The following is a 15,405-nucleotide window of genomic DNA, read 5'->3' as shown; positions in this document are numbered from 1 at the left end:
ATTTAGATTCAGGAAGCTACTAAGAAGATCTGTGGGACAAAGAGTAAAAAAGCCTGTTCTTTAGTTTTACCTTCCCTCTAACTACAAGCTGCTAAGACTCCAATTTTAACCTTGGACTTTCTACGTGGACTAAGATCTCTACTTTGGAGGAAAGCATAGGAACTCTAAGGAGGCTGTTCTGGAATCCTTCGTCTAGGGACTACTGAAAATAGGTTCTTGAAGTTAGGGAGCACAACTAGTTGCCCTGCAAGGAAGGCCCAGGCCCAAGACTAGCACCTCCTCCTTTCCTTAGGCATCTCCCAGGCATTGACCTTTGGGATTGCTGTAGCTGGCAGCAAAGGAAACCCAACAGTTTTGAGACTGTCCAGAGATATTCTAATTTCTAGCTGCTTTTGGGACTCGCCTCCAGCTGTGCTGGAGCAACTCCTATAGAAAGCAGGCTGCACCGTGCCTTTGTTTTTATCAAAACATTGTAGTTTTCAACAGCAAATTAAGTGAAAAGAGGATCAGTACCAGATTTCTACTCTTACTAGCTCTCAGAGCATCTCTGTTTCTGGGCTGCAGCCCTGGCCGGCTTGGTCCCTGTAGCATGGTCCTAAGACAACCCTCCCACCTCCACCAAACCCACACACACATTGTCCCTGGCTCACAGAACAGAATTCATGGGATAGCAAGTATGCCTGGACACCACGGCCAGGATGGGTGGAGGGGGAGGGCAGGGTGTTCTACAGTGACACTCTGAAAGGATAGGTTTTGTTCTCTTTCTTACCATGGAACACTTTTCTCAAATGAGACTTCATATAAAAACTCAAACCATGAAGTGGATAAAGAGGAACTGCTTTGATTGTGGAGGAACCCAGAGCCTTGAAGAACAGTCTGAGGGCACTGGCCCAAAGTCCATCAAAGGTAGGAAGAAGGGAAAGGTCCCCCGCCAGTTGTTGCCCTCAACTTCAACTTACCCAGGTCGCTCGCTGCTCCTGTTATTGGAATGGACAGTGAAGACGGTCTCATTCAGCTGGTCCCAGTAGTACTCAACACCAGAGTTTAAGGCCCTGAATATCAGTCGGGAAGAGTGGAAAAAAGGTGGGAGGTATTAGTAAGGGGTGGTAAGAACTCCTTAAAGTTCATGGGTTTTGGGGACTGTGGACTGCTGGCCCATCCTGCCTCTCCTGGACAGGCCTGAGACCAGGAACAGAGTTGCTCCCATATCCAGATGCTCAATGCTGGAGCATTTTAGATAGATCTCAAATGGCTCAAATGCCTGCAATGGTGCTTCGGTCTTTTTCTTCCCCCAGACAAAGCCTGAGCAACTTCTCCTTGGAACCAAGGGGCAGCTAACACAGCAATACCAGACGTAGGCAGTGGGTTCCCAGTGTTTTCCAGATACCAGGAAAGGAGTTGATGGCCATTATGAGGCTGGAACAAGACCCACTGGAGAGACACAGTGCCATGGACAGGTGACAAAGGGCATGCTCAGTCCTCAGAAGCAGGGGAAAAAGACAGTTCAGGGTCACACCCTGGATCCTTCCCCTATTGCAATGGGGCTGGAAGGAAAGTACCTTAACATACATTCTTAATTTGCCTGGAGCTCAGAAGTCTAAACAGGAGTTGACATGGTGGTACACACCTGTAACCCAGCTACTTAGGAGGTTGACATAGCATGATTTTAACTTTAATGCCAGCCTGAGCAACTTAGTAAGACCAAGTCTAAAAATAAAACCAAATTATGGTGTAGCTCAGTGGTAGAGTACTTGCCTAGAATGCACAAGGCCCCGTGTCCAATCCCCTACTACTATACCACCCCAACCCTGCAAAAAAAAAAAAAAAAAAAAAAAAGTCTAAGTAGAAAAAAGCCCTCATTCTACTTTCTCTTTTGGACTTGGAGCCTCCTTGGCAAGGGTCAGTGAGTCAAGCAAATGTGCTCAGTTCATGCAGACCCTACAGGCATGTGCCAACTTCTTAATGGAGCTGAGGAGAGAAACCTTCACAAGATGGTAGGCTGTGCTGCTTATGGCAGAGGGGATAGTTTATATCTGCTGAGTTCTCCAGACTGCCCACCTTTCCCTGCATGGACGACTAGGTAGTTTCTTCTGATCTCACACCAGCTTCCAGAAGGGAAGTAGTGGCTTCTCATCTTTCATACTGATTTGGAACCTCAGGCAGCAATCCTGGCTAACAGTTGTTGGTCCCAAAACACTGGACTATTTTGCTTTAAAGATCCCTCCCCAAAGAGGAGTTGCCTAGTACCAATTACTATGGTTAAGACGAGGGTGCCAGTGGTGGTTGTGAAGTATGGGAACAGAAGAAAGAGGAGTTTCTGAGTTCACTGACTGGATCTCCAGTGTCCATGCAAAGATCCTAAGAGATACTCAAAACATCCCACTCTGGTTCTAAATAGGGTACGTACACTAGTTCTTGAAGAGTGCTGCTAAGGAGTGAATGAGGGTTTCCCAAATTCCTGCTGCAGCCTTAATCCCCAATGTGAGTGTATCTGAAGACAGGGTCTTTAGGGGTAAATAAGATTAAGTGAGTTCATAAGGGTGGGACCCAATCTGAGAGGGAGAGAGATATGCCTTTCTCTCCCCAGCAAACAAGTGCACAATGAGAAAGCTGAGAGTGGTTGCACACAAATATAATCCCAGCTACCGGGGAGACTGAGGTTGGAGGATTGTGAGTTTGAGGCCAGACTGGGCAACTCAGTGAGACACCAGCTTTCAAAAAAAAAAAAAAGAAGAAGAAGAAAGCTGTCATCTACAAGCTGGTAGGATAGCCTTCACCAGAAACCAGCTCTGATGGTACCCTGATCTTGTGCTTCTGGCCTCCAGAACTATGAGAAAAAAAATGTGTTATTTAAGGCATCCAGTCTGTGGCAATTTGTTATAGCAGTGTGAGAGGAGTATGGTAATGTCTAGCAAAAGCCAGCCTTTAACCTAGAGGCCTGGATCACCTTCCTTAACAACAGAACTTACTTCCAGAGGAGTAAACAGATCATAGTCAGGGGGTTTAAGTGCCATCCAGAAGAAGGTGAGTTTGGGAAGACAAGTGAAGGGCTTTCTTTCTAAACATAGGAGTAAATAGGACAGGCCTGACAGACCTAGATGAGAGGGGACTGCACAAGGAGGCTTTGCCATCTTAGGAAAAGGCAGCAGGACCAGGCCCTAAGGCCTGAATGGCTTTGTGGGGGTGGTGGCTAACACTCTTGGCACAAGCTTCACCTGAGGGAACACACATTTCTTTGCAGGGAGAGCCACAGAAAAACAGAAGAGCTCTTCCTTTCCTGCTCTGCACTAACCCCCTTCCCAGCTCCTGTTAGAGCTGGGCTGCAGATCATTCCTTTAATGGTCGTTCAGTGGGGGAAAACGTGTGTGTGTGTGTGTGTGTGTGTGTTTCCTCCTCCAAACACCACTCAGCTACTTCTTTGGGGTTGAGGCTGTCTGAGAACAACACTAGCACTTCAGGGCAAAGGTGAGTGCAGGCAACCTTACGTTAGGAAAGAGGCAAAGAGCCAGAAGTCAATTGCAGAGGCCTCCAAAAACAGTCACCACCGCACTTTTTGGTGAGCAAATCCTGGCAGCATTAGGCATTATGTGAAGCCAGCTGCCAGGAAGTCTCTCATTTACAAATTTGTCAAGATTTATCGACAGGTTGCAACACCCTGTAGGTCCCTGCCAAATCTCTCCTCTGGAATTCTTGTTAGCCAGGGCTAGCTATGACAATAAACTGCACCAAAATGACAGCAAACCATGTACTGCGTTGACCAGGAAACTTCTTTCCCATCAGAAAGGAAGCTGCAAGAAGGCCCAGGAGCTAAAAGGAGACTGTCAATATTATGATAGTTACCGCTCTCAAATGTGTTCCACTCAGGCAGCATGTACCATCAGCCAGAAGCACTGCACTGGAGTGGGCTGGCTGGCTCTATCTATCTTCTCTCTATCTTATCTTATCTCTATCTTATATCTATCTATCTATCTATCTATCTATCTATCTATCTATCTATCATCTATCTATCTATCTATCTATCTATCTATCTATCTACCTACCTACCTACCTACCTACCTACCTATCATGGTACAGAAGGTTGAACCCAGGAGCTGGCATGTGCTAGGCAAGTACTCTACTACTGAGCTACAACCCCAGCCCTTTTTATTTTTAGTTATTTTTAAGTTTTTGGTAGTGGGGATTGAATCCAGGGGTGTTTTACCACTAAGCTACATCTCTAGTCTTTTTTATTTTTTATTTTGAGGCAGGGTCTCACTAAATTGCAGAAGCTGACCTCTTCCTTAGCCTCCCAAGTTGCTGGGGTTACAGTTGTGCACGCCCATGCCCAGCTTGGGTTGCTCAATGAAGAAGTAGACTTGCAAACAGAACAGGAGCTATAGCCACTGTGGCAACGTGCTGTTCTACTCTCACTTTCCACCCCAGGTCCAACTTGAACCTGATCTGCTCTACATCTGTAGTCAGAACCTGCTGACTGGTTTCAATTTCCAGCACTGTACCAGGAACAGAGTCAAAGACAATGCCTCTGGCTACTGAGTCTTAGTGTTCAGGGCCCAATGTCACTGATTTCTGTCTTTAAGGTTAAGAATGGGGGCTGGGGAGATAGCTCAATTGGTAGACTGCTTGCTTCACAGGCCCTGGCTTCAATCCCCAGCACCGAAAAAAAAAAAAAAAAGTTAAGAAAGATCATAACCAACTTCTTCTTTCTTGATTCTTGATGAAAAATGAGTCACTGCTCTAGATTGTTCCTTGAAGCTAAGACAAACACAAAGGGATGAGGAAGAGCGGGAAGGCCAATCAGAAGCAGTCTCTTCAAAAGGACTTCCACTAACACCTGGCCCCCTTCAGCGGCACCTGTGAGCTGGGTTGGGCTCAACAGCTTCTTCACTGCTGGGAATTTCTTGGGCTCCTTAAATACGAAGAGCCAGCCTGACTTCCTCAGCCATCCCAATACTTTCTCTACACAACTTGTGATTCATGAACTTCCCAATGTCTGGGGAATATTCCTTTTGACAACAATCCTCTTCCATCTATCAGTTATGTGGCTACATAGGCCTAGACCACATGACTTCTCCTTGGAAAGAAGGACTGATGCCAAGAGACCAGCATTAGAGTGGGCACCTGGCTTTCATGGGTTAGCCTCAGAGATGTACTCTCTGTAGTCGTTCTGGCTCCCCCTTTCATACAGAAGTGGGCCTTTCCCCTCCTTGAGTCGTAATGCTTGACTGTAATTACTGTTTACAGTGGTAGCTCGCTCTAAAAGTACAGAGTTCAAGCTCTGTCAGAAGTCCCACACTTGGCCAAAATTCCACACACCCCTTCTCAGTCTACTTCCCTTCTGCCACTAGTGCCTCCATTTTGTCTTCTGAACTGACTCTGAAAAGCAATGGTCTTACTAGCAACACATTCCCCTGCCCCCATTTATAGAACCAAGCTATGAAGCTGGAAGTGAGCAGGTACTCTTCATATCTATCTAGTACTTTACCCTCTGCACCCCCACCATAGATGGCAATCAGGCTCAGGCACAGCAGCAGCAGTCTGGGAGAAGAGCAGGTGGGGAGCAAACCAAGAAGAGCACACCTCACTGCTGGCAAGGGCTACCAACCACTGTGAGGGCTGGGTACAGGAGCTGAAGGGCCAGTTGTTTATATTCTCATGTGTCCTAAGAATTCTTCCCCTGGTGAGAGGGAGTATTCTCTAATGCCTTTGTCTACTGTCAAGTGGGGTTTTAGTACCACCAAGAGAAACCCAGAGCTCATTCCCTGTCTTTGTGCTTGGCGACAGTGCTGAGGCTAAGACAATGGAGGAGAATCAAGAGCAGTATTGAGAGAGCACAAAATGAGGTGCAGCTGCGTGGGTCTGGACAAAGGCAGACAACCACCTGTTTCAGAGGGAGGGCTGCAATCCTGGCCCAGATGGTGGGTTGGATCCTGTGCCCTTGGGAATGGGTGTGCCATGGAACTGCATTACCCAGGACAGGCAGTGAGCCTTAGGCAGTTGCCTAGGAAAAGACAACCACCCTGAGCTCCTACTTTCCTATTTATGCCAGAGACCTATCACAGATTATTCAAAAGATGTTAGCATTCCCGCATGTCCTCTCATTTCTTACTGCACCGACCACCTGACCCTCCTACACAGATTCCAGACCTGTGTTCTTTACCCAGAGCATGACAGATTACAAAAGTATGTGTGTTCCTATGGTATATTTTTCTGTAAAGGAGTACACTGCTTTCTTCTTTCCTAGTACTGGGTATCAAACCTAGGACTTCACCCATGCCAGGCAAGCACTATACCACTGAGCCACATCCCCAAAAGTACACAGATTTCTTCAGAATCTTAAATGAGTTTTTGATGTAAAAACGGTTAAGAACCAGCTGTAGAAAAGAGATCTGGATTGGAAAGTTAGGAAGCCAAATTCTGTCCCTGATCGTCGGGAGGCCTCAGGTGAGTCTTAACTTCCTCACCTGTAAATTGTTCATAGTTTCCTTGCCTAAGCAAAAATGACAGATATAAAGTTGACTGAGAACTGGGGAAGATTTGAAGAACTGAGGACAAAGTCATATCCCTGTTAAATTTATATGTTACCCTAAATTTCCAACTCTAAGGCTTTGGGAACCCAAGAAGCCAGAAGAAATGGCAACACTGAAAATGATGGGTTAGTTTCTTCCCATTCTAAAACAAATTATCTGTGATGGGACACTGCTCCACATGCCACCTTATTATAGGAAGAGCTCTGAGTTCCCAGTGGGTATGAGTTCACTATAATGCCCAAGATGTCTTAGGCCTACTGAGATTCTGGGACACTGAAGACAACATCTGCGCAGAAAAGAGAAGACAGAGGCCAAAGCCAGCTTCATGTTTGGCTGAGGAGTCTATGACACATTACAAATGTGTGGGGTAGGGTTTCAGACATGAAAACTTTGTGGGGCCACAATAGTGGATTAGACATTCTGCTAAGATGAGGATTCCAAGTTTGAGGCCAGCCTCAGCAACTAGTGGAACTGTCTCAAAATAAGAAGCAAAAAGGGCTGGGGATGCCTCTCAGTGGTAGAGAGCTCTTGGATTCAATTCCCAGTAATGCAAAGATAAAAGAGAAAGGGTGGGGGGTGGGCAGGGGAGAAATTCAGTCTCTCTAAGAGCAGATCACTCTGCAAGGGAGGGAGGTGGGAGTTGGCTTGGGCCAAAAGTGAGTAGTAGAAGCCACAGACAAAAGAACATTGTTGGAGGAAAAAGGTCTCCGAGAAACTGGAAAAGAAAGGTCTGTAACAATAGTGCTAGTATGAATAAAATTATGGACCAGAATTCTGTATCCTTTTTGGAAAAGATGCCTACTAGACTTCTCTTATGAATTTCTAAGGAGTAAGAGAGAGAAGATAATCAGCCTCATGTGGTTTGGTTTGGTTTTCAGGACTGGAACATGGACAAACTGGGAGAAAGAGTGGAAACATCACTCTTAGCCAGCATCTGGGCTAAGAGTGCCAGAGTCATGGAAGAGGCAGGCTGTGTTCTGGAAAGGCACAAGAGAGTGAAAGATGCTTTCTGGACCCTCAGGAGCAAGTGGCTGACAGGACAAAGCACTGCCCTGGTTTTAGGAACGGCCTTACTAAATCAGGCCTAGACAGTAGGCTCTCTTTGAGAGAGGCTCCAAAATTTCAAGACTGAATGCACCACTTTCTCTTAGAACCAGGTTTTCTCTCTCTGGGGACTGATCCATATATACAACCTAGGAAAAAACACCACAGGACCCCATAGAAAGACAGTATGATTGAGCCACGTGTGGTGGTGCATGCCTGTAATGCCAGTGACCAGGGAGGCTGAAGCAAGAAGCTCTCAAGTTCGAGGCCAGCCTCAGCAACTTAGTGAGACTCTGTCTCAAAATAAAATAAATAAATAAAAAGGGCTGGGGATATATCTTAGTGATAAAGTACCCATGTTCAACACTCCCCACACAGCACCGCACCCCCTCCCCCCAAATGCAATGTGGATACTTCCAATAGCCAGGCACTCACCAGACCAGTTCTGTAGACCCTACCACACTCTTGATCTGCAAAACACCCTAGGAGAAGACCACACCAAGTAAAGAGCAGCATTAGGACAGCCTGGAGGCACAAGTGGCACTTAGTCGGCTGGAACCCTGCAGCGTCCTGCACAGCAATCGGCCTGATCTGCAACAGAGCAGAGAGCTTCCTGCTCCCCACCTGGCTGGGTATGGAAACTTATGACAAGCCTGGCCAGTTCCGAGAGTCTTGAGTGAATGAAGGTCTGGATATAGTCCTCTATCCCCCAACAAGCCAGAGCAAGGGAAAGGAGTGTCATCAGGACAGAAATGCTTTGGTTCCCTGTCCCTCCCTACTCCCTACTTCACTTTAACTTTAAATTGAGCTTTTCAATCTGCTTTTACTATTATGCAGAAAAAGAAAACAGGCAGGACATGGAACATTGTTAGAGATCAGTGGCTTGACAAATTAGGATTTTAACAATAGTCTATTTCTAATTTTATTTCTTAAGTTAATGTCTATGACATTTACATAAACCCAAGACCACCTGTTGAATTCAAAGAGAAAAAAAGAACATTTGATGTCCACCCTTTTGCCTGTAGAGACTTTACTATCACCAGGAAACTAGAGAACAAAAGACAACAAAGGGGAAAAAAATTACTGCCTTAGAGTCAAGAAAACATTATCACTAAAGTGGTACCTCCCCCAAACAGTGCTGGGGACTGAACCTAAGTCCTTGTGCATGCTGACAAGAGCTCTACCGCTGAGATAAACCCTGCCCTTTTTTTATAGATTTTGAGACAGGGTCTTGCTAATTTGCTTCAGTGGGCTTCAAACTTGAGATCCTCCTGCCTCAGACTCCCAAGTATTACAATAGTCATTTGACAAAGGAGCCTGGGAATGCAGTAGGCTCTAGCAGGATTTTTTTTTTTTTTTTTTTTTTTTTGTATTGCGGATAATAAAACCCAAGGGTGCTCTACCTCTGAGCTACCTCCCCAGTCTTTTTCATTATTTTATTTTTTGGTACTGGGGACTGAACCCAGGGGAGCTTAACTACTAAGCCACAGCCTTTAAAAAAAATTTTTTTTTAAATATTTATTTGTTTATTTGTACCAGGGATTAGACCCAGGGGTGCTCAACTACTAAGCCACATCCCCAATCCTTTATATTATTTAAATTTTGAGATAAGAGTTTCCCCTAAGTTGCTTAGGGCCTCACTAAGTTGCTGAAGCTGGCCTTGAACTTGCAATCCTCCTGCCTTGGCCTCCAGAGCCACTGGGATTACAGGTGTCTCCAGCGTTTTAAATTTTTGAGACAGTCTCACTATGTTGCGGAGGCTGGCCTCAAACGTGTGAGCTTCCCAAGTTGCTGCGATTATACACATGTACCACTGTGCCCAGCTCTAGCGGGATTTTGATCTAAAGGACCCCTCCCTGCCCAGCTGGCCAGGCCCACAGGTGAGTGCTGCTTACTTCAGGTCTTGGCTCAGATACTCTTCCACCCCTTACCCCTTAGCAACTCACTCTGGTCGGCAGATCACCAGGTCTCCTTTGTTGGTGCCATAGGCCAGGCCGAGTCCTGGCTCAGGCAGCCAACGGGCAGAGTTGATGCTGACATGTCTCCGCTGATCAGCAGGCATGGGGTAAAGTACGTTGAAAACTCTCTGAGTAGGGGAGAAAGCGGGAAGAAAAGAGAATGGGAGGAGAAACAATTTGTTACCAAGAATAACAAAACCCAGGGAGAAACAAATTAAGCACAGGGAGGAGAGAAGCCACTAGGCTGGAAATAGGTTGATTCTCAGCTCATGCCTGAGAACTCAGGGAAGCTGGGAGGGGAGGACCTCTTACTTTTGGTGAGAGCTGTTTCTTTTAATAAGTACCAGGGGTATGCTTGGAGTGCTCTCAGAGCCAGCCACTTTGAACCTCACTACTTAGATGCTAGCCTAGGGAAGGCCCCTCCAAAGCCCAACACACTGGGAAGGACTGCCCATAAACTTTCCTCTGACCAAAACAACTAGTGAGAGGCAACCTGGGCTGGTAGTCCTATTACCATGGAAACCACAGCACTCTCACAGTAATGGGGAACTGGAGGTGACAGGGGGGCGGGAGGGGGTGATAACATCAGAGAACATTCTTAATTCATCTAATTAAAAGCACTGTTAAAATTGGCATTGTTAAGGAAATCTAAAGTGTATTCAGATGTAGGGAGTAGGGCAGAGGGGAATCTTGAACATGCAGGTACATAACTTCCTTCTAGCTTATATAAATCATCATTAAATCGATCTCCCTTTCTCAAAGAGAGAGATTCTCCTTTCAACATCTCCCTAAGCTAGTGTTTTCTCAGGGAAAGTCTGGCTTTGACGAGGGGCTGGGTTGAAGCAAAAACTTCCTGGTCTCTTTCCACTGCTCATCTGTAAGATGTTTCAGAAGCACCTTCAGTCAGAAATAGGGACAGGGCAGGAGAGGGATGAAAGGCATAGGCTCTCAGAAAGACTTGGTCTTGAGCCCTAATGTCACTGTGTAATCATTTCTAGATCTGGGCTTCAAAAAGCACCTAAATTCAACTAATTAGGGAGATTAAAAGAGATGATGGGAGCTGGGGGGTAGCTCAGTGCTAAAGTGGCCTGCTTATTAGCATGTACGAGGCCTGGGTCCCCTCCCCAGCACTGCAAATAAGCACTAACTGCTACTGCTGTTACCAGGAACCTGCATCTGGAATACCAAAAATGGACTATTTGAAAAGCACATAGCCAGGCATGGTGGTGCATGCTTGTAATTCCAGTTACTGAAAAGCACAAGAGTTGCAAGATCGAGGCCAGTCTGGGTTAGTCAGCAAGACTCTGACCCTATCTCAAAATTCAAAGGGTTGGGGATGGAGCTCAGTGGTTGAGCTCATGCACAAGGCCCTGGGTTCAATCCCCAGCAATGAAGAAAAAAAGGAGAGATTCAGAAAGCAGTATTCACATAATGAGTTTAGGGTTGTTTATCTACATACACAAACTTTTTTTTTTTGTTTTTTTTTTTGAGACAGGGTCTCACTATGTTGCCTAGACTACTCCTGAACTCATGAACTCAGGTGCATGCCTGGGACTATCAGCATGTACCACCACACCCACCTTAATAACTATTTTTCTTATTATTCTGGTAAAATTCAAAAAAGGGAAAAATAAAAGAATAATTGAGTTACGTATTCACTCCATACTTTACACAAACCAAGCAACAAGCAGTCCTAGATTTGAGAACACAGGCACATGTGCCTTGGGTACCTACTTATCTAAAAGGCCTTTACCAGGACTACCTCTAAGATGGAGAAGACACAGTGTGTGTGCTCCATATACTAACACACTCGGACAATCCTATAATGAGTAATTTTCCAGGTGCTAAAAATGTGGTTGGTAGCTCATAGCACCCTTCCAGAATGTCCATGCTATGGTCCTGAGGTTGAATAAAACTTTTATAGATATGGAATTGAATTTGGCTTGAGACTTAAGACTGAACATCCTGTGGATGCTACATTAAAAACATCTCGTGCCTTCCCTGTATGACTCAACTCTAGTTGTAAGAATCAGAAGGGCTCCTTAAATCTTTGGTCTAGCAGAGGAGACTATTTAAAAAAAAAAAAAAAAAAAAAAAAAAGAGTCCCACAGAATTCATAAACTTTTATACTAATCTTTGAGAATGCGTCTTCCTTGACCTGTGGATAATCTCCTCCTTGTACACACATATTGAGAATAGCTCTGAACAAATTCATGGCTCCTGCTCTCCACCTGACCTTACTGGTTATGACCCATGCAGATGGCAATACAATTCCTATCCATTTGTACCCAACTGACCTTTCTCCTTTAAATCAAGAAATGGGTGTGGTGGCTTTATTCTTTCTCTGCCCAGGAGATAATCAGTGGTCTATGTCCAACCTGTAGGTTACACAGTTAAATACAATGTGGCAAACACACTAAAAGGACAATGTGGCAATGATCAAAAACTTGTGGCTGGGATAATTTAATCTGTTTATTTTCCTCTCCCAAAGGTCAGATGGTATGTATGCATAGACCCAGAGTTAAGGATGATGATTACTGACTTCAGTGGGTTCAATTAGGGGAGCTAATGATGAAAAAAACTTCTGTCTCACAACATAAGTTCCTCTAAAATCAAATTGACTTATTACAGAAAATAGGGTGGAAGGGCTAGAAAAAGTGACTTTGCAAGGAAAAAAAAAAATAAACAGTGAAGTTTTAGTGAATCAGATGCTCACAGGCTGTGCTGGGTTTTTTGATGGGAGTCAAAAAAAATAACAAAACACACATGCACACTTCTTTTCTAGAAATTTTCCAGACCAAGAAAGAAGTTAGCAAGTCTCTCATATGTCACAAAGTTACCTTTTATTGTCTGTTCATGCACAGGGATTAACAAATATCAATTTGCTTCTTAACTTTAGGAATCTGCTCTGGGAACAAAACTCCCAAAAGGTCAATAAAACAGATGAACCCAGTTTAGGAGAGACAAGGTTGCAGAGGAATTGGAAAGACATAATTAAAGATTGAGAAATCCCACTCCCCTGACTCCTGGCCAGAGAACTTGCTAGCCACTTGACAACTTCTGTGGCTATAGGAGTCATGGCAGACATTAGGTTTGTTGTCCTTGGGTTCTGCCCTACCCCCAACCCCAATTTAAGTCCTTAAATAGTGCTGCAAGGGCAGCTCCCAAGGGCCCACCTCCTGCAATGTTTGGGTATTAGGCTAAATCCTGCTTTGTGGCAGTAAGCCAGAAAAAGCCCTGTGAAGATCAGCTGCCTCCAGGATTCCTGATAAGCTCTTGCTTATTCACCCTACTCCAGTGTGGGAGTGAAGGAGGGAGATGAGGGTAAAACCCACAGTGGGAATGGGAGCCCAGAGAGTACATGATGGGTAGGAATCACTGATTCCCAGGTCCTGGAGGCCAGCTGTTCCTGGTGTCTTCATGCCATACACGTCTGCAACCTAAGGGCCCTACAGCAATAAGAACCTGGTTCATTCTTAAAAGCACCTGGAAGTGTGGTTTCAATCCTTTCCCTGGTCAGAGCTGAATAGCTTTCAGTACATCTCAATGAGGGGAAACATCTCACAATTAGCCCTGGAGATGAGAGGCTATCCTGGCAACACATTCTCTGACACTGACAGATGGTAAGGTAGCTCTAGCTACTCCAAACCATTTATGATTTCAGCCACCAGTCTTTCCAACCCAGAGAGAGTGAGCTGTGAGTCTCCTCCCAGATTTCAATGAGAACCAGCTGTGTAAATGCAAAGTTCATCAGTACTAATAAAAAAGACGATCCAAGATAACACTAAGGATGCCTGACCTTCACTTAAAGGCTCCCCAAATACAGCTCAAGTAAAGGTTTTCCTCCCCAGAAGATATTAAGGACACAACTGGGTAGTCTGCCAAAACCACTCTCCCACCTGCCCTGAAATGTGACATCCCGTGAGGTACAACACCAAGTTCTATTACTCTAAAGGCGGATTATCAGGACCCAGGGACCCTCTGTGGGGCTGGATACAAAACGGAAATACCGATTCATGTTTGAAGAATCCTGGTTTCACCTGTCTCAGCTGAGGCTTTACCCTGGTAAGTGACAGATGCTGACAGCAATCTCCCTCCTGTCCCAAGTAGACTGTTCTCATTTCTGTCTAACATCTATGAAGGAAATTAGAATCAATATGCTAGAAGGAACAGATTTTTTTAGAGTCAGCACAGTCTCAGCACATCAATAGGGAATGAGTCAGGTCACCAAATCTTTATGGCTCTGAGGGGGAAGAAAAAGATAATGATCCCCCTCTTCTGGGGTCCAACACAGTCTCCTGTATCACTTGCCTCTTCATTCTTTACACTTTAACTAATAGAAAGTAGGAGTGAAAGAAGACAGTTAAAAAAAAAAAAAAAAAGATGAAAAAAACTATAGGGGTCATATTTCTTGTTCAAAGACAGGCTGGAAAAGAATGAGAGGTCAGGGGAAATCTTTCTACCCCCTTTAAAATTCAGAGGAAAAATGTATTTCAGCTCTCAACAAGATGCTTTATCTTCTACTGCATGCCAATAAAGCTCAGATCATTGGTCCAAGCAGCAAACTGCACTGCTCAGATTAGATCAGATAAGAAGCTAGAAGAAAACACTGTGTGGTATTTAATTTACATTTGTGAATCTCATCATTTGTGAAGGCAGAACCTTGAGAAGGTGGAAAAAGGTTGATGGCAATTGGCACATCTCATTTATCTTAAGATAATGGAAACTGGTTGGAGGAAGGTGACTAGAAATGGAGGCTGGAAGGGCCACGGGAGAAGGTAAAAGTCAAGGGGGCTCTGAGGAGGAAAGGAGCTGAAAAGAGGGAAAATGTCTCTTGGGTAATGCTAGGAATTACTAGAAACTAAGTTGCCAAGAGGGGATAACTAGAAGAGAATCAGCTCTCCTGGAAGAGGGGTTAAAACAAAAAAATCAGTGTAATGAGACAGCCAACCTCTCCGGTGGAAATGGATGGCTACTTATAGGCTAAGAAATGCACATATCTCAGAGGAGGTAGGGGGAGAGACAATACAGTCATTTTTTTCTTCCTTTTGAAGTGTTGATCTGTTTTGATTCATGAATTCTTGGGGTTTCTTCATCCCTAGGAAAACCTGATTTTATAAAAAGTTTTTCAGATACTAATTTCATTTACTATCTCCAAGCCTTCCTTTTTTCCTATTTTTTTTTTTTTTTTTTTTTTTTTTTTTTTTTGGTGGTACTAGGGATTGAACCCAGGGTCATGTGCTTCCAAGGCAAGCACTCTACAAACTGAGCTATATCCCCAGACCTCCAAGCCTTCCCTTTTTTTTTTTTTTTTTTAAATATATTTTTTGGTTGTTGATGGACCTTTATTTTATTCATTTATTATATGTGGTGCTGAGGATCAAACCCAGTGCCTCACACAGGCTAGGGCAAGTGTTCTACCACTGAACCACAACCCCAGCCCTGAAGCGTTCCTTTTTGTGCGGTGCTCGGCATTGAACTGAGGGGTACCTTGTCATTGAACTACATCCCCAGACAGGATCTTGCTAAATCAGTGAGGTGGGCCTTAAACTTGTGATCCTTCTGCCTCAGCCTCCTGAGTAGCTGGGCTTAAGGGGCACATGCTACCACACCCAGCAAGCCTTCCTTATATTCTATGTGGGGTTTAGAACACACAGAATGTTGGTCCAATTTTTTATTTTGTTTTATTTTTGCTTGTTTTTGGTGTTGCTGGGGATAGAACCCAGGGCCTCATACATGCTAAGCAAGCACTCTACCAATGAACTACACTCCAGTTTGGTCCAGCTTTTAAAGTGGCTATTTGAAAATAAGAATCATAATACCAAGTCACCTAATTCTTCCCTTTCATTCAGTTGAAACAGGAACAAATCTGCTTA

General features: G+C 44.6%; 1 protein-coding gene across 8 annotated transcripts in view; it reads right to left on the bottom strand.

Annotated features, from left to right (window-relative positions):
• AMBRA1 (autophagy and beclin 1 regulator 1) overlaps positions 1 to 15,405 on the bottom strand; it is a 173,764-nt gene that overhangs the window by 9,721 nt on the left and 148,638 nt on the right. For all 8 annotated transcript variants that reach the window (XM_079103398.1, XM_079103397.1, XM_079103401.1 and 5 more), the window contains 2 exons: positions 9,518 to 9,657; positions 960 to 1,052 (listed from right to left, as the gene is read on the bottom strand). In XM_079103398.1, coding sequence (XP_078959524.1) covers positions 960 to 1,052; positions 9,518 to 9,657 — 233 coding nt within the window. The remainder of the gene's footprint in view (positions 1 to 959; positions 1,053 to 9,517; positions 9,658 to 15,405) is intronic.

This window comes from Sciurus vulgaris, assembly GCF_902686455.1.
Source record: "Sciurus vulgaris genome assembly, chromosome: 11".
Taxonomy (NCBI): domain Eukaryota; kingdom Metazoa; phylum Chordata; class Mammalia; order Rodentia; family Sciuridae; genus Sciurus; species Sciurus vulgaris.
The sequence above is the reverse complement of the archived record's forward strand: the minus strand, read 5'-3'. Positions and strand labels throughout refer to the sequence as shown.